Consider the following 18,603-nt stretch of genomic DNA (forward strand, 5'->3'; position numbering starts at 1 on the left):
TACACCAGTCTTCCTTGCTTCCCAGTTTTTGGTTCTCCGTCTGTTCAGTGTATATTATCCCAGTACGAGTCATGTTCCAAAGAGAGGTAAGCTTACGTATGTCGCTCTCAGCTCTTCATGTGTTCAGTGTAAACCATGTCACATACCCCAGCCTTTCTTGTCTTCTAAAAGGTGCCTCGGAGCTTATGTCCACAGCTCTTGGCCATACATGCGTCTTTCACTGTTTCATTTGCCCCAGAAGTTAGCTTAGCCGTTTCTGATGATGAATGATGCTTAGAACAAGAAGAAAATGTTTTAAGACTTTGAGAATCTTATTATTAGAGGACGCATATCAATAAGACTTTGAGAGTCATACTGAGAAACGATGAAGTTTGTATGAGGAATAATTTAAATGGTAAATATTGTACTGGAATGATGAAACTTGCAGTCATTATTATCTATAACCTTTGAATTCATCCGCTGAAAGTGATTCGCCATTTTTTTTTTGTTGGTGTATTTTTGTTAAGGTGACGAAACTTAAATTATGTCATTCTTTTGCCTACCCTATGCATGGCCCACCCGCCGAAAAGAAACGGAAAAAAATGAAGAGAAGGGAAGGTGAGTAAGCGTATTGAGAAGATGGTAGACAGGTAGATTAAAAAGAAGAGGAATCCACAGCCCTTCTGATCGCTTTTACCTCCCTTTTGCTCACTTCCTCTCCTTAATTCTCTCTTCCATATCTTCTTCTCCTCACTTCCTCTCCTTAATTCTCTCTCCCATATCTTCTTTCACTCACTTCCTCTCCTTAATTATCTCTTCCACATCTTCTTCTTTCTCCTTTCGCCATTTTAATTCTTCTTTCTCCTTTCGCCATCTTAATTCTCTCTTCCATATCCTCTTTCACTCACTTCCTCTCCTTAATTATCTCTTCCATATCTTCTTCTTTCTCCTTTCGACATTTTCTTCTTTATACTTTTCATACTCAGTGTTCTAAATTTGTCTTCCTTTCACTTCTCTCCCTTCGCTTCACCATTTTTTTTTCTAAGTATTACTAAACTCCCTTGTTCCTCTCCGTTCTCCCTTTCCTTTCCTCCCTTCACCCCGCTGTTCTGCTTTTCCTCCCTTGGTTTCCTCCATTATCGTCTCTCCCTTTTCTGCTCCTTCATCCTTCTCCTGTCTAAACTCTCTTCTCTTCTTTTCCTGTTCCTTTTTTATTTTAATCTTCCACCTTCCTATTTATCTTTACGGTTTCTCATTTTCCCTTCGCTTCATTTTTTTCGGTTCCTTTCCTTCCTCCTCACATCGGCCTCTTCCTCTTTCCTTTCCTTTTTAATCTTCCTACATTCATACTTTTCTTTACGTTTCTTTGCTTTCCCTTTCTTCATTTTTCCTTTCCTTTCCTTCCTCCTCACTTCGGCCTTTTCCTCTTTCCTTTCCTTTTTAATCTTCCTACATTCATACTTTTCTTTACTCTCCCTTTTCTTCATGTTTCCTTTCCTTCCCTTCCTCCTCGCATCGCCCAATTTCCTTTTTTCCTAATCTACCTCCCTCCCTCCGACTCTCTCCGCTTCTTCACTTTCCCTTCTCTATTCTTATCCGTTCCTTCTCTTCCTCCTCGGGCCGGCCATTTTCCTTACCCTCCCCGGTGCCTGCAGGAGGGCCACCACCTGCCGCACGCAACAAAAACGGGACAGCAAGGGGAGGCTCATGTAACGCTCTCCACCGCCCCTCACGGCGCTGGCTAACGGAGGAAGCGCTGGCTGCTCCCTCCGTCTGACCACCACCACGCCAGTCTGTGTGTGTGTGTGTGTGTGTAGTATTTACCTAGCCAGCTATTTATTTATAACCAGCAGCAGAGATGGTATTGCAACTTGCTTATGCTTTCTATAATTTGCCCTGTTATTCTTACGTGCAGGACGCGGTGCTGACAGACTTTTCATGAAGGTGCTGATGGCGGCCCAGCAGGCTAGCGAAGCAGATAAGTTATTTCTTTCCAGTGCCGCTGTAATATTTCTTCTGCTGCCTGGCCCGCGCTGCCCCTCTACCCCCGCCCCCCAAAGTTCTCCCCTGACAATGGTCGCTGAACTTTAGGTGACTTATGTCCGTCGTTCACCGTATTCCCGCGGTGGCCACTCGTAAACTGTTACTCATTTTAAATCGAGTGGTTTTTATAGTCCTACTCTTGAAAAACATTGCCTTTTATATTGTGTTCTAAAGAATTAGCAATTTTGGGAAAGAAGTGAAGTACTGAAAGGTCTCAATTACCGTTTGTTATTTTAGCAAAAGCAAAAAATCGTTTTAGACAAATGTCGCGAGGAAAAGACAATACCGATACCTATTGATGAAGAAATTGGAAACTATTATGTAACTGTATATATACTTAGAGGAGGAGGAGGAGGAGGAGGAGGAGGAGGGAGAAAGAGGAGGAGGAGGGAGGAGGAGGAGGAGGAGGAGGACGAGGAGGAGGAGGAGGAGGAGGAGGAGGAGGAGGAGGAGGAGGAGGAGGAGGAGGAGGAGGAGGAGGAGGAGGAGGAGGAGGAGGAGGAGGAGGAGGAGGAGGAGGAGGAGGAGGAGGAGGAGGAGGAGGAGGAGGAGGACGAGGAGGAGGAGATGGAGGAGGAGACAAATCCAGGCCGTCGCCCGCTGGCTCTTCTCACACACAGACACACTTCTCGTCCTCCCTTCACTGGCCAGGTGTTGCAACGCGACCCATCGAAGGCAATAAAAGTCGGACAGGTCACCGAAACTGCGCCTAGAGACTCGCCAGTCCTCGTCGACGGACCAACTTTGTCTTCGTCAGCCGATAGAGTCGATTTGTCGGCACCAACGATGCCAGATTATCGTACTCAGAGCCTCGTATTTACCGGTTTCTGACTCATAACTATTACCAAAAAACACCAATGATTAACCATTTTAACGATAACTATATATGAAATCAGTTATTGGGGTCGAGGAGGCAGTTTTGGGGTCGGAAATCGGAAACATAGAACATAGGAGGCTGAGTACGACAATCTGGCACCGTTGGTAGGCACCCTCTTCCTGGGACGACACTGGGCCGCTCCTCCATGAAGGGCCACGGACCCTCAGCGGAAGGACAAAGTATTTAAACAACTACAACAAAAGAACCGAAACTACGACTACCTGATTCCAGACAAGCTCTCTCTCTCTCTCTCTCTCTCTCTCTCTCTCTCTCTCTCTCTCTCTCTGTCTGTCTATCTGTCTGTCTCTCTCTCTCTCTCTCTCTCTCTCTCTCTCTCTCTCTCTCTCTCTCTCTCTCTCTCTCTCTCTCTCTCTCTCTCTCTACCAGCTACACACACACACACACACACACACACACACACACACACACACACACACAAAGAGGTTAGGGAGCAACGAACCACCAAACTGGAAAGATGAGGAGGAGGGAAAGGAAAAAAGAAAACCAGATCACACGGGGAAGAAACATACAGAAACAATGGCGAAAACATGGAAGATGAGGCAACAGAGAAGAAGGAAAGAAGGAGAAAGAAGGAAGAAGGGAAAGAAAAAGAAAAAGTCTGCTTGTTTTTTTTTTTTATATATTAACGGAGGCAGCTGAAGAGCAACACAACACAAACAAAAGAGTCCGCTAATTGCTACTCCTGTAAGAAGAAATTTTGAGTGGCCAAAAGAGAGGTGAGTTTCGGGTGGTTGGCTTGGTACTCCCGTCTTGAAAGAGTTTAAGCCGCAGGAAGAAGAAAATATAGGCGAAGGAAGGCCGATCCGGAGTTTATCAAAGGAAGAGACGAGAAAATTAACTTTAGCATCAGGGATTTGGAAACCATGAGGATTAGTTTAAGAAGAAGTAGAAGAATAAAAAGAAGACGAAAAAGAAGAAGGAAAAGAAAAAGAAGAAGAAGAAGAAGAAAATGAAGATGAAGAAGATAAGGAAAAGAAGAAAAAGAAGAAGAAGAAAAAGAGAAAAAGAAGACGAAAAAGAACGAAAAGAAAAAGAAAAAGAAGAAAATGAAGAAGAAGATAAGGGAAAGAAGAAGAAAAAGAAGAAAAGAAAAAGAAGAAGAAACAGAAGAAGAAAAAGAAGAAGAAAATTAAGATGAAGAAGATAAGAAAAAAGAAGGCAAAGGAAAAAAGAACAAAAACAAAACAAAAATAGGAAGAAAAAGAAGACGGGGAGTCGAAGGAGGAGGAAAAGCCCAAACCTCGGTGGAGGGGGGCGAGGCAAGGGATATAAAAGAGGGAGAAGGAGGAGGAGGAGGAGGGGTTGGTGGCTGGTGGCGGTGGCGGAGGGGGAGGCGGCGAGAGGCGTGAATCAACCCCCCTACCCGCGGTACAGGGCCAAGAGAGAGCCGGGGAAGAGAGGATTGATGGGACGCGTGACCTTACACTTCACGCTGGCTATTATTGATGTCTGGCAGGCGTGTGTGTGCGAGAGACTGAGAGATCGGTATAAGACACTTTCGCTCGTCACATCAACTATTTCTAAAGGTCAAAGAAGGGACCAATCGGGTTCTAATGAGTGTTTCTTTAGGTTCACCGTACAGAGGAAGGGCCATTCTACCACCAGGGTCATAAAACTACTCCTGGAAATGCCCCAAACTCTTACGAAAGCCTTGTCGAATATGTGTTTCTTTAGGTTCATGGTACAGAGGAAGGGCCATTCTACCACCAGGGTCATAAAACTACTCCTGGAAATGCCCCAAACTCTTACGAAAGCCTTGTCGAATATGTGTTTCTTTAGGTTCATGGTACAGAGGAAGGGCCATTCTACCACCAGGGTCATAAAACTACTCCTGGAAATGCCCCAAACTCTTACGAAAGCCTTGTCGAATATGTGTTTCTTTAGGTTCATGGTACGGAAGAAGGGTCAAACTACCACCAGGGTCATAAAACTACTCCTGGAAATGCCCCAAACTCTTACGAAAGCCTTGTCAAATAGGTGAACTTGGGGGACGAAATTATTGTTACTAAACATTTCGTATTACTAAACATTTCGTCTCCCAAGTACACCTAATTGCCAAGGCTTTCGTAGGAGTTGTGGGCATTCCAGGAGTAGTTTTTATGACCCTGGTGGTGGTTTGACCCTTCCTCTGTACCGTGAACCTGAAGAAACACTCATTAGAACCCGATTGATCGCCTCGTTGACCTTTAGAAATAGCTGATATGAGAACCGAAAGTGTCTTATATAATACCGCCTTGAAGGTTAAGAACACGAGCGTAGGGGTTGATGAGTTATTGTAGGGAACGCCACAACAGCCGCGGTTATCTGGGGTCTACGTGCGTGGCGGGAAAAATAATGACAGCCGTTCGTAGCCAGCAATACTAAAGCGAGGCAATAAAGGAGTTTCTCTGTATAATGGCCCTTAAGGAGACAACCCCTATTTTTCTACACCTCTTGGTTAATATTCTGTTAGACAAAATACTTTAAACCACTTTTCGGATACTGTACATGATGTTTTGATGTTCACTGCTTATCCTCTCGGGCAGTGACGGAACAATTAGATGTTTTATGTACGTTGCCTGATTGGGGGAAGGAGAAAAGATGTATACGTGGTTGGTTGAAAATTCGACTACTAAACACGTAATGGACCCCCCCCAACCCCCACCCGGCTCCACACACACATTTTGCAGTCAACATATACTTTTTAGGTTGTTGAGTAAGTTATAAATTTGACTACTACGCACGGCAAAAAAAAATAATACTACGCACGGCAAAGAAAAAAAAAAACTTTGTAACCTATTAAGTATACATCATAATTCAATGCTATACTTTTTATGCGTGTGATGATGACGGATATAATTGCCATCTTTATAACCTGCCTTGTGTTGTTTTCGATGTAATATGAGGCGTTGACAATAGAGAGGGTGAACACGCCAAACTGAAGTATTAGGAAAACTCCACTTCTAAACGCGCTGCCAGGACCAAGGGCCAAGGAGACCAGATAAACTTACTTTCTTTAACTGTTCTTTTCACTAACAATCCTAACTTCAGCAACATGGTCAAGGGAAGCACCGGGGGGCAGCATGGGGGAGGCAAGAACCTTATAATATGACAACCACTCAATACGAAATTCGATTGCCCCTGCACTAACGGCCTGGGTCCTTCCACCAGGCCGCTCAAGATTATAGGCTGTATACATGAAAAAAAAAAAAAACTAACAAACAGACGAACTCACTACCTTATAGAAGAAATTACCTTCCTTTTGGATTACATTAGCTTATGCATGAGAAACTGTACAGCTATTACCATGTATCATATTATTGCATTACATGGTTGAAAGCAGAGTTATCCCCTAAAATGAGAGATAAGTGATGCAGATTTTTTTTTTGCTAAATTGTGCAAAATATAATAACAAATAGTAACCATGCAATAGGAAGCTATATAGATACTGCCTCAAGCTAAATAGACTTATGCAATTATGATTTGTTTTCACACTTTCATCACGGCGGCAGTAAACCACAACGCATCAATTATACGCCTTTCGCTGCCCGCCCTCGCGTTGCCGTTGCACTGTTCGTTATAAGATATTGTATGCAAATATGAGTAAAGCGCCACGTAAGGTAAAGATAGGTAAGTGGAATGCATAAGCCCCCTTTCACACTGTGCCGAGTCTGGGCCACGACAACCCAGCGACTTTTCCATTTGACAAGTTGGCTCCCACGCTCCAAGAAAGGGGTGGGGGTGGGGGGGGGGGAGGTTTTATTAGGGTCTTGGTGTCTTGCCGACTGTCTGGGACATTCGGCCAACTAGTTGCCAGCGTGTCGTGCTAACCCTCACGACTCCAGACTCCCGTCACGACGTCGGCGCAGCATTCGGCAACAGTCTCAAGACCTCTTTCAAGACTTGTCCGACCCTTACGCATCAACACCTCGTGTACCCTAGAGTCGTGGGTAGTCGTGGCCCAGACTCGGCACAGTGTGAACGGGGCTTAACAGTATTCGGGTAGGCTGTGGCCGAGTGGTAAGCATGTGGTCGTGGTGAGCCAGTGGACCCCTTCGAGTGTTGGAGTCCCACAGAAACACGCTGATTCCACAAACCATCCCCGAGTGGCGGAGGATTACCCACATGCTGCCCGGATCTTCATTCAGTCAACCTTAACTTCAGCGACTTAGTTCAAGAGAAGCACCGGGGGGCAGTATAAACCGAGCAAGAGTCATATATCTCGGCAGCCACTATAAATAAAATTCGTCTGCGCCACCAACGGGCTGGGGTCGCCCAAAAGGCCTCTCAAAACAGTCTACCGGCACTTCAGGCAGCACCATAAAAAAATCTACACATCCTACATACCCATCACATATACATCACACATCCTACCTACACCTTTCACACATACTGTTACACATCCCATTTACACCTTTCACACATGCTCTCACACATCCCACCTACATATCGCACATACTCACACATCCCACCTACCCATCACACACATTATCACACATCCCACCTACCCATCACACACATTATTACACATCCCACCTACCCATCACACACATTATCACACATCCCACCTACCCATCACACACATTATCACACATCCCACCTACCCATCACACATTATCACACATCCCACCTACCCATCACACATTATCACACATCCCACCTACCCATCACACAATACTACTACACATCCCACCTACCCATCACACAAACTATCACACATCCCACCTACCGATCACACACACCATTACACATTCACCTCCCCATCACACATTATCACACATCCCACCTACCCATCACACACATTATCACACATCCCACCTACCCATCACACACATCATCACACATCCCACCTACCCATCACACAATACTACTACACATCCCACCTACCCATCACACACACTATCACACATCCCACCTACCCATCACACACACTATCACACATCCCACCTACCCATCACACACTATCACACATCCCACCTACCCATCACACAATACTACTACACATCCCACCTGCTCCTCTGCGCCTTATAATCACACATTTATAAGATACCGATTTGACAAGTACATTTTTGCCTCTGTTAGAAGTATTACACGTGAAAAACAGCTAAGCGCCACGCATTATCATTTTCTCCTTCCTTTCACAAAACCACTACGACACTGGTTAAATTATTGCCCTTGGATAGAATTAACAAAACCACACCGGAGAGAAAAACCCATTATCATTATTCTTCCCCTTCACGTGAGCACTAAAACCCTCGTTATAAACCCTGCACGTGGATAATAGTAAGACACCACGCAGGGAAAGAATACAAGGAATTATTTCGTAACCCTCTTCGTCCTACGCACTGCAGTAATCGTAATAGCTATAAAACACGTCTCAAACTCCCATCACCGTCGTAAAAGAGCAGTAAGTTAGCCAAAAGGTCACGGCAAACCACACGATGTCAGCCTCCCCACACCCCCCACCCCCCCCCCCCGCGGCCCCCCCCCCCCCCCCCCCCACACACCTCAAACTCTCCCCCCGCGCCTGGTGTGTTGTGCTGCCGCTGGTTTCCCACGCCGTCCGGCAGTTGGAGATTGCGGGGAAGGTTCATTAATTATAACCTCCCCGACTCTCTCTCCTATAGAGTATACATCAGAAAAGCCAATCACATAGCCTACACACACACACACACACACACACACACACACACACACACACACACACACACACACAAGTAACCTCAACATAATTGCATCAAATTTAGACCAGGAGGAAATTATGCAAAACATTCAACACCACCACCACCACCACCACCATCACTACAATCACCAGCGGCCAACACCACCACCACCACCACCACAATAGCTCCCGCCAGCATCACCGCCACCACTAACAACGGCCACAATCATTATCGCCTCCACTTATCATTATCAACGTAACTGACTATTCTCTGCTCTGTGTAATTTCTTCAGCATTTCCTTCTGGTCTTAATTTTCTTCATCATCAAGCCTGCGAGATTTTTTTGTTCTTTTTTTTTTCTCCTTGGGCTGCCTTATTTAATGTCGAAAATATCTTCTCTTAATTCATATCATCTTTTTTTTTCATAATATAACTATGGCCGATATGAAATAAGATGTCTACTTATCTCCCTAATGATTCTCTCTCTCTCTCTCTCTCTCTCTCTCTCTCTCTCTCTCTCTCTCTCTCTCTCTCTCTCTCTCTCTCTCTCTCTCTCTCTCTCTCTCTCTCTCTCTCTCTCTCTCTCTCTCTCTCTCTTACACCCACCCACACCCACACACGCACACACACACAAACACACAAGCTTCCCCCTTCCCCCCCCTCCCCCCCACACACACAAAGCTTTTTCCAGAAACTCGTATTCTTGTTAGGCAGAGCGGCGGCTGAGAAAACGCGACTAACTACGATTAATGGGCACGAGACTTCAAAAAAAACGTACAATCACAACGCAGAAACGCTCACGATACGAGGACTGAAGGTGATGACAACGCAATTCTTTAAAGAGTCGTGGATCTTGAGAACTGAAACTGCTCCTCTGATTTAACGCTTGCCACTAATGTATAAATAAAAATAAACTGGCAGACGATAGAGTTATATTTTTAACCAAACACTTTCGGCGGACTCTTATGACAATTAAAATCATAACTCTATCGTCTGCCAGTGTGGGGGTTTTATTTATACATCAAGAAATTACGTCAGTCTGATTAGCCGCACTTGCCACTAACCCTGAACCCTCTCTAACAATACCTCATAACCTCACGCTAAATTAGAGAAGATCAAACACTATATAGCCTGCAACCAGACATTCAAGATGGCGTAATAAAAAGAAAACAGTATTAAAAGCAATATGTTAATTCTTAATGACCAGAAAAACCGACCAAGGGGTGAAATATATGACTTGGGATGCAGAGAAATTGAAGCAAAGAAAAAAGCATTAGTATATTTTGATGACTAAGAATACTGTAAAAACCCTCAAGATTTTTTTTTTTTTTTTTTAAAAGAAAGGAGACAGCTCAAGGGCACAAAAAAAGGAAACAATAATAAAAAAAAAAAGCCCGCTACTCGCTGCTCCCATAAAAAGAATCAAAAGAGGTGGCCGAACGAGAGGTCAATTTCGGGAGGAGAGGTGTCCTGATACCCTCCTGTTCCCAAAAAGTAAGACATTTTTTTTTTTACATCAGAGGACACGGCAATAAAAAGAGTTCAAAAAAAGCCCGCTACTCGCCGCTCCTATAGAAGATAAAAGTAAAAAGTAGCCAAAAGAGAGGAGAGGAAAAGTTGTCCCCCAAAAAATGATCTAATACGTGCTGGCGAGGAGAGAGAAAAGATAATCAAGAAAATAAAGTTAATAGGCCAGCATTTCCTCACCTTGGGCTTCATAAAACACTTCACAAAATGCCTCGCCGCGTACTAAAAATGCCTCGTTGATTCGTTCGTAATTGTTGGAAATTTTGGCCGCGGGGCAGACCAGTGTTTTCGGGGGAGATGTTTCTTTATACATTCATTAAGGTTAACTCTCTCCTGTCTGTCTGTTTGTATGTATGAGTATGTTTGTTTGTCTGTTCTCTCTCTCTCTCTCTCTCTCTCTCTCTCTCTCTCTCTCTCTCTCTCTCTCTCTCTCTCTCTCTCTCTCTCTCTCTCTCTCTCTCTCTCTCTCTCTCTCTCTCTCTCTCTCTCTCTCTCTCTCTCTCTCATGTCCACCTTTCAGATCAACAGATATCAGCCTTTTTTCATTTCAGTACCTCGACGCTTCTTCAAGATTCTCACGCATCCCCTACAGTCTTATCCTCAACCCAAACAAACAATAACAAACATAATATCCTGAACTCGCATACGCCCTTCACAGAGACATTAACTGGACTCCCGAAACCTGAACAAAACCACTCTAACGGAAAAGAAAATAATGACATAGAAGTTTAGTATTTAAATAATGAAGTTGTAGGAGCATTTCAGTTGAGTCGAAGTATGGCAAAACAAGTTCTATCCTTCACTTACTTAAAACAGATGCTCTTTTGTTTTCTAGCCTCGACACGGTAAGAGGAAGATGTTGGGTTGTCGCTCTTCGTCTTCGTCTTAGTATGGCAAAACAAGTGCTATCGTTTACTTACTTAAAACAGATGCTCTTTTGTTCTCTAGCCTCGACACGGTAAGAGGAAGATGTTGGCCTGTCTCTCTTCGTCTTCGTCTTAGTATGGCAAAACAAGTTCTATCCTTCGCTTACTTAAAACAGATGCTCTTTTGTTCTCCAGTTGCGACACGGTAAGAGGAAGATGTTGGGTTGTCTCTCTTCGTCTTCGTCTTAGTATGGCAAATCAAGTTCTATCCTTCACTTCCTTAAAACAGATGCTCTTTTGTTCTCTTGCCTCGACACGGTAAGAGGAAGATGTTGGCCTGTCGCTCTTCGTCTTCGTCTTAGTATGGCAAAACAAGTTCTATCCTTCACTTACTTAAAACAGATGCTCTTTTGTTCTCTAGCCTCGACACGGTAAGAGGAAGATGTTGGCCTGTCTCTCTTCGTCTTAGTATGGCAAATCAAGTTCTATCCTTCACTTACTTAAAACAGATGCTCTTTTGTTCTCTTGCCTCGACACGGTAAGAGGAAGATGCTGGGTTGTCGCTCTTCGTCTTCGTCTTAGCATGGCAAAACAAGTGCTATCCTTTACTTATTTAAAACTGATGCTCTTTTGTTCTCTAGCCTCGACACGGTAAGAGGAAGATGTTGGCCTGTCTCTCTTCGTCTTAGTATGGCAAATCAAGTTCTATCCTTCACTTACTTAAAACAGATGCTCTTTTGTTCTCTAGCCTCGACACGGTAAGAGGAAGATGTTGGGTTGTCGCTCTTCGTCTTCGTCTTAGTATGGCAAAACAAGTGCTATCCTTCACTTACTTAAAACTGATGCTCTTTTGTTCTCCAGTTGCGACACGGTAAGAGGGAAGATGCTGGCCTGTCTCTTAATATCGTGGAAATATAACAACTTAAAAGAACCCATCGCGGCCCCTCTAAAATCCTTCCTCTCTTCTCCATCTCATATATAAAGCCTTCGGTGTGTCCCCTAATACACCATAACAAAAAATACGACTTGAAACAACCCGCCGTGGCCCCTCATAAAGGTTTCGTCTTTTTTTTCTTTTCTTACTCTTTTCTGATCATCTCCTTTCTTTCTCCCTTGTTCTCTTGTTCTCTCCCCCTCTAAAGTATAACAAAAGACTTGAAACATCTCCCATAAGACCCTCCCTTGGCCACCTTGAAGAACCACACCTTGCCCCCCCCTCTCTCCCTCTCCCCGTTCCCCCTAAGGCAGAGAACCACCGCCCTAAGACTATAGAGAAAGTGGCGTTTAAAGATATGTTGTTCCTCCCCCTAACACCGCCTCCCCTACACCACAGCCTTGCACACACACACACACACACACACACACACACACACACACACACACACACACACACAGCAACAGATGGATGAGTTGACAAGAATCCAAGCATCCATAAGCCACAACGCAGCCCAGATATTGGTGAGGGTCGTTGGAGCAAATGTTAGGTTGTTCGACTTGCTTAATTGTGATGCCTGTTATATTGCGGGGGAGGAGGAGGAGGAGGAGGAGGAAGAGGAGGAGGAAGGGGAGAAAAGAAATAACAGTTGGAGAAGAAGAAGAAGAAAAAGAAGAAGATGAAGAAGAAGAAGAATTAGAGAGAGAGAGAGAGAGAGAGAGAGATAGAGAGAAATGACCCAACACACCTAATAACAGCATGTCGCTTGTTAGTTGTTAACCACATAACGCCGTCGGTCCCTTCCCTCTACAAACTACCAAAACCTGCCGTCCACTCTCAATATTTTTTTTTTTTTTTTTACGTCGTTGCCTGTTACGCCGGTAGGCATCTTCCTGGTGGGGCCTGATGGTCGGCCCAAGGCTTCTTTCAGGTGGGGCCTGATGGTCGGCCCAGCCCGTTCTGGCGCAGGCGAGTGTTTATAGTGGCGCCATCTTGCATTGGCTCATGCTGCCCCCCGGAACTCCTTCTTGATTCGCTTGGACGGCTTCCTCTAGAGTCCGGGTTGATGGGTGGTCTTCAGGACAGCATGTGGGTAGTTTTAAGCCACTCGGCGGTGACTGAAAAATCAGAGTGGTAGCGTGGGGATTCGAACCCGCGTCGTCCATCACGCGGTGAATGTGGGCCCAGTACGCTACCAGTTCGGCCACCGCCTACCCCCAAATATATATATAAACAAAGCCATATTCGCCTCCAACCTTTCTCTCCTGTAATTATCTTTTCTGCTAGTAACAAATTTGGGAGGGCCGCAGGGGGGGGGGGAGGGGGGGGAAGGCCCTGGTTCTCAGATCCTTTAGGCTCTCACAGAATATATTTTCAAAGGCCACACAAAGGAGATTAGTCGGGTTCGCACGAGTGTTTTTACGTTCATGGCGCAGAAGCCTCGTCAAACTATCACTAGGCTCATAAAACCACCAAGCACAACCTTTACGATACGTCTGAAAAATTCATATTGTTCGAGTTACTTCATTTTAATGCGAAAGAGAAGAGGAGGAAGAGGAGGAGGAGGAGGAGGAGGAGGAGGAGGAAAACGAGTAATGAATATAAAAGGAGAAAGAAAAGGAAAAAGAGGGATAATGGTAGATGTAAAAATGTAGGAATAAATTATGAAAGTTTAGGAAATCAAGAAGAAAGAGGAAAGGAAGGAGGAGGAGAAACACAAAGGAACACAAAGTAAGAACAAACAACAGCTGACCTGCTGGTCCTTACGGGGCTGTTTGTGACAAGCTACACTAACTATCTAATCAAAGGTGGAAGATGAAGGACAGCAAAGGCGAAGACTCCTCCCCACCCCCCCCCATCCCTCCAGCCAAAGCTGACAGGAAAGGAAAAAGAACCAGGAGGAGGAGGAGGAGGAGGAGGAGAGATTAGAGTGGAGGAAGAACAGTGAAGTGGCGCAGCGGGCGGGACAGGCTCGCTCATGGCACCGTCACCGAGGAGGGCTGGCCGGTAACAAGCTCAGCTGATCAACGCCGCCGACGATAGCGATCGCCTGAGTCAGCCCGCGGCGCAGCCCTGACGCGTCGCGGCGCCGCAATCACACGATCCCTCATCGCTTGCCACGGAATTGGGTTGAGCAATCATTCGTTCCCAGGCTGTTCCTTACCGCCGCCTCCCTCGTTAATTGCGCAGCGTGAGGTGGTCAGCCATGAGGCGTCTGGCAACCCTACTGACGCAGGCCTCGGCAGGTATATAACGGACGGACGCCTAATAACGGCCAGTGGCGACAGCCGATGAGTATCGTGAGGTGAAATGTTCCTTAGACCGGTGAGTGTGAAACGAGGATGTGCGACTGATTTGCCCAATAACACACACACACACACACACACACACACACACACACACACACACCTCACAACCGAGAGTCCCCGGGTTCGATTCCCGTGCGGAGTGGAGACGGATAGGCAGTCTCCTTTAACCCGTGTCCCCTGTCCACCCAGCAGTAAATGGGCGCCGGGTATCAGTCGGGGGTTGTGTCCCGCCTCCCGGGTGTGTATGGGAGGGAGGTTTCAGCTGTATGTACCTAAAGAGCCTGGTAGTACCCATAGATCGACGATAAAGAGCACTTGTTCATGTCGGGACGGTACCTGCTGGAGATTATGAGTCCATCACGTGATCAGGCCGTGGTGAATTACACACACACACACACACACACACACACACACACACACACACACACACACACACACACACACACGCACACACACACACACACACCATGTTCTTATTAACTTCATGAATTCTTCCCAAAATTGAATTGAAAGCCTGTCCAGGATGGCCGCTCTGTGATGCCTAGAGTTCAGGGGTCAGCGAGGGGACACGTGAATGCCCTGCAGTGACTCATCCTGTGGCCGCACCCGCGCCGTGTGTCTCCAGCCTCAGGTCGCGAATTGGTGTCTCATTAGTCTCAGGTCACGCCCAGCCACAGGTCAATTAGCCAGCTCGCATCTTGGGCTCACGGAGCGCGCTTACGCTACGAATCTCACAGAAACTACAGCGAGACATGTAGCGACTTTTAAATATCTAGGTGGATGGGGACAACAACGAATCTTAATTTCTTACAATTAGCTTTGCACAGTAATAACTTTCTATGGCAATACTACTTTTAAAAATGCTTTCCAAATACAACAGTTTCTTTGAGAACCATTGTGCGACGACCTGGCTGGCAGACCTGTCCACGTGGGCCCTGGGAACACCTCTGCCCCGCCGTCTAACCTTGAAAACAAGGGAAATTGATACAAGTCTTCAAATGCATGAACATGTTCAGTAATTTCGATCAATTCAAGCTTTTTGCGTTCCAAACAAACCCGAGAGCAAGAAACAACGGTCAACCAATTAAAGCGAGGCGAGGCAGAACAGACATCGGCAGGAGTTATTTCTCGAAGAGTCATCTGTCACTAGAGCAACCTTTCTGCAGAAGTACTTAGTGCGAAAACGATCAGCCCCTTTAAGAATCGCATTAATCGTCACTTTGCTACGTCAGGGGTGGACTGATCGTACCCGCGCGACGTGCAAAAGTGCTTTCATCTTCCCGGCAGGTCACACATGTGTCTGACGAATCGATTAAATCACAAAAGCAGGCAGCCTCGCAATGAACCAAAAGGCTTTCTGCTGTCTGCTCATCCATGTTTCCATGTTTCCCTGCAGGTGGCGGCGCTAGTGGTGGTGGCGGCGGCGGGGGTCATCGCCGAGGCCTCACTCCTGTCCACATACACTCCCCCGGGAGGCTACAGCTACCAGCCCCCGGTAGCGTACAGCGCCCCCGAGCACCGCGGCTACGACTACACGCCACCCAAGACCTACGACGACAAGGATGATGACTACGACTACAGCCCCCCGAAATACAGCCCTCCGAAGTACAGCCCCCCGAAATACAGCCCCCCGAAGTACAGTGCCCCAACATATAGCCCCTCGAAAGGCTACGACTACTCTCCCCCCAAATACGATTACTCCCATCCTACAGGCTACGATTACTCCCCGCCCAGCGGCTACGCGTACCATTCGCCTCACGGCAGGTACGGCGGCGGCGGGTACTCCTACGCCCCTCCCATCGGGTACTCATACTCCCACCCAAGCTACAGTGCTCCCAGGTACCATTACACAGCTCCCAGCTATGGCTACAGTGTTCCTGGGTATGGTTACAGTGCCCCTGGGTATAGCTACAGCTACCCCGGGTATGGCTACGGCTCCACCAGCAGGTACGGGCACGGTGGGTACGGCGTCGTCCTGAACGAGTACAGGTTCCTGGGAAGGCTACCGAGGTACGGGCACGGCGGTTACAGGAGCGGGCATGGAGGAGGGTACGGCTACGGTCACGGTGGCTACGGTGGCTATGGTGGCTATGGCGGCTATGGCGGCTATGGCGGCTATGGCTACTGAGGCTGTGGGCAGGAGGATGAGCCAGCACTGAAGACACAGGTGACTGGCGCCCTCCACACACCTGTCCCGCCTCAGGTCACCTCTGATTATAGTTATTTATTTACGTATATATTTATTTACTTAATGACTTGATTATTTATTTATTTCCTCGTTATTTATCTTCCTTTTTCTTTTTCTCTTTTTGTCCAGCTTTTATACTCGTAATGTCTGCCTTCTTATCCCATGGACTATATTCTAAGGCGAGGGAGGAAAACAGAGATCTTGACCTGTTAACCCGTCCGCTGTGATTGGCACGGATTTGGCCTTCACTGGTAGCCTGGTAACATATAGTCCCAGGTCTTTCTCTGCCTCTGTGGTGGATAGTGGAGTGTTTCCCATGTGGTATTGGTATGCTGGACTTCCCCTCCTAAGTTATATTGCTTTACACTTTTCTTCATTGAGTTGTAGCAGACACTTTTTGTTCCATCTCTGTAGCTTGGTGAGGTCTTCTTGTAGGAAATCCGCAGTCAAGGGGCAAGTTGTCCATCTTTCATTTCCTTCCTACCATTTCTTTTCACGTTTTCCTGTTATTCACGCCCTGCTCTTTTCCTTTCTTCAGTACGTCTTCATCCAGTTGTCCATCTTTCATTTCCTTCCTACCATCTCTTTTCACGTTTTCCTGTTATTCACGCCCTGCTCTTTTTCTTTCTTCAGTACGTCTTCACTTAGTTTTTCCATCTTTCACCCTCATACTACTTTCTCGTTCCCTCGACTTCATCTCCAAGCAAGGTAGGAAGCAAGACGGCTTACCGATGCCACGCTCTTGACTACATGGGTTGAAGACTGTTCCTGTGCGCTGCCAATCGATTCACACTAAGAACCCTTCCCCAAATCGACCCTCGTTCCCAGACATCGAGAGAGGAAACGAGAAATACTGAAGCTCATCCGGGAATTTCAATAAAGAAGAGGGTAACAAAATATCCAAAAATAACAAAAGTATAAATTAATAAAAACAATCTGGGTAACATATACAGAACACAACACAATCCTTACTTTTCACATCACATTCTAAAACTAGCAACCGCACCTACGCAACGCTCGGTCTTCTACGATTGCAAAAGGAGATATTATTTTTATTATGTATATATAGTGAGGTCTATCCAGGACGCTAATACGAAGAGAGTTGAGCAGAACCGACGAAAGAACACACCACACACCTGTTACCCATTACAACACATCCTGGAGCTGGCAACACTACATCGCAACGGTCGGTGTAAGAAAAGACACATGTGGCGCTTATCCGGAACAAGTAAATACAAAGTGGGGAGAAAAAACAAAACCACCACAAATTTTAGTATTCATATCACGCTGAGTCACGGTTATAAGTGAAGATAAATTATAGAAAGAAAGGTGATGAGAATGATAGCAAGGAATATCCAGGAGCTTACACAGAGAGAGTTCAACGGAGCATGTTACAACCACTACCATTTACACGCCATGTTTGAGGCAGCCATAAAACATCAACGCAACGCTCCATCTTGAGAAAAAAAGGCGAGTTATAAAGCAAACAGCAATCTGGACCAACAACAGGAAAGAGTTAGGATTTTTATTTTTATTTTTTTTATTTTTTTACAACAAAGGAGGCAGCTCAAGGGCACACAAAAAAGGAAACAATAATAAATAAAAAAGCCCACTACTCGCTGATCCTAAAAAAGAATCAGAAGAGGTGGCCGACAGAGAGGTCAATTTCTGGAGGAGAGGATGGCCGTGAAGAGAACACACCACAACCGCTGCTATATATATCACACTCTGGAGCCGCCGTTGCACCTGGATACGGCTGGATACACCTGGATCGCGGCATAGATGAGAAAGTTTTGATCTGGATCAAGGCGTGGCTTAGTGGTAGGAAGCAGAGAATGCAAATCAATGGTAAAAAATCTGAATGGGGCAGTGTTACGAGTGGGGTCCCACAAGGGTCGGTGCTGGGTCCTCTGCTTTTTATTATTTACATCAATGACTTGGACACAGGAATTAGTAGTGATGTCAGCAAGTTCGCAGATGACACCAAGATCGGTAGAGAAATCCAATCAGACAGGGACGCTAGCGTTCTCCAGGATGAGCTTGACAGACTATATGATTGGGCGGGGAAGTGGCAGATGGAATTCAATGTCGGGAAGTGTAGCACTCTGAGTGTAGGTAGGAATAACCCCTCACACAACTACTCCTTAAATGACACTCCTCTAAGCAAGTCTGGGCGTGAGAGAGACTTAGGAGTCCTAGTGAGCGCTGACCTCCGTCC

The 18,603-nt window shown here is 46.0% G+C and overlaps 2 protein-coding genes across 2 annotated transcripts in view; one reads left to right on the plus strand and one right to left on the minus strand.

Annotated features, from left to right (window-relative positions):
* Positions 1-18,603, minus strand: part of LOC126986705 (keratin-associated protein 19-2-like) — a 43,662-nt gene that overhangs the window by 13,841 nt on the left and 11,218 nt on the right. The gene's annotated exons all lie outside the window — the stretch shown is intronic.
* LOC126986704 (prisilkin-39-like) lies at positions 14,132-17,549 on the plus strand. The gene is made up of 2 exons (XM_050843063.1): positions 14,132-14,213; positions 15,594-17,549. The coding sequence occupies exons 1-2, from the start codon at positions 14,199-14,201 to the stop codon at positions 16,323-16,325; spliced, it is 747 nt and encodes a 248-aa protein (XP_050699020.1). The 5' UTR covers positions 14,132-14,198; the 3' UTR covers positions 16,326-17,549.

This window comes from Eriocheir sinensis, chromosome 62 (assembly GCF_024679095.1).
Source record: "Eriocheir sinensis breed Jianghai 21 chromosome 62, ASM2467909v1, whole genome shotgun sequence".
NCBI classification, from domain to species: Eukaryota; Metazoa; Arthropoda; class Malacostraca; order Decapoda; family Varunidae; genus Eriocheir; species Eriocheir sinensis.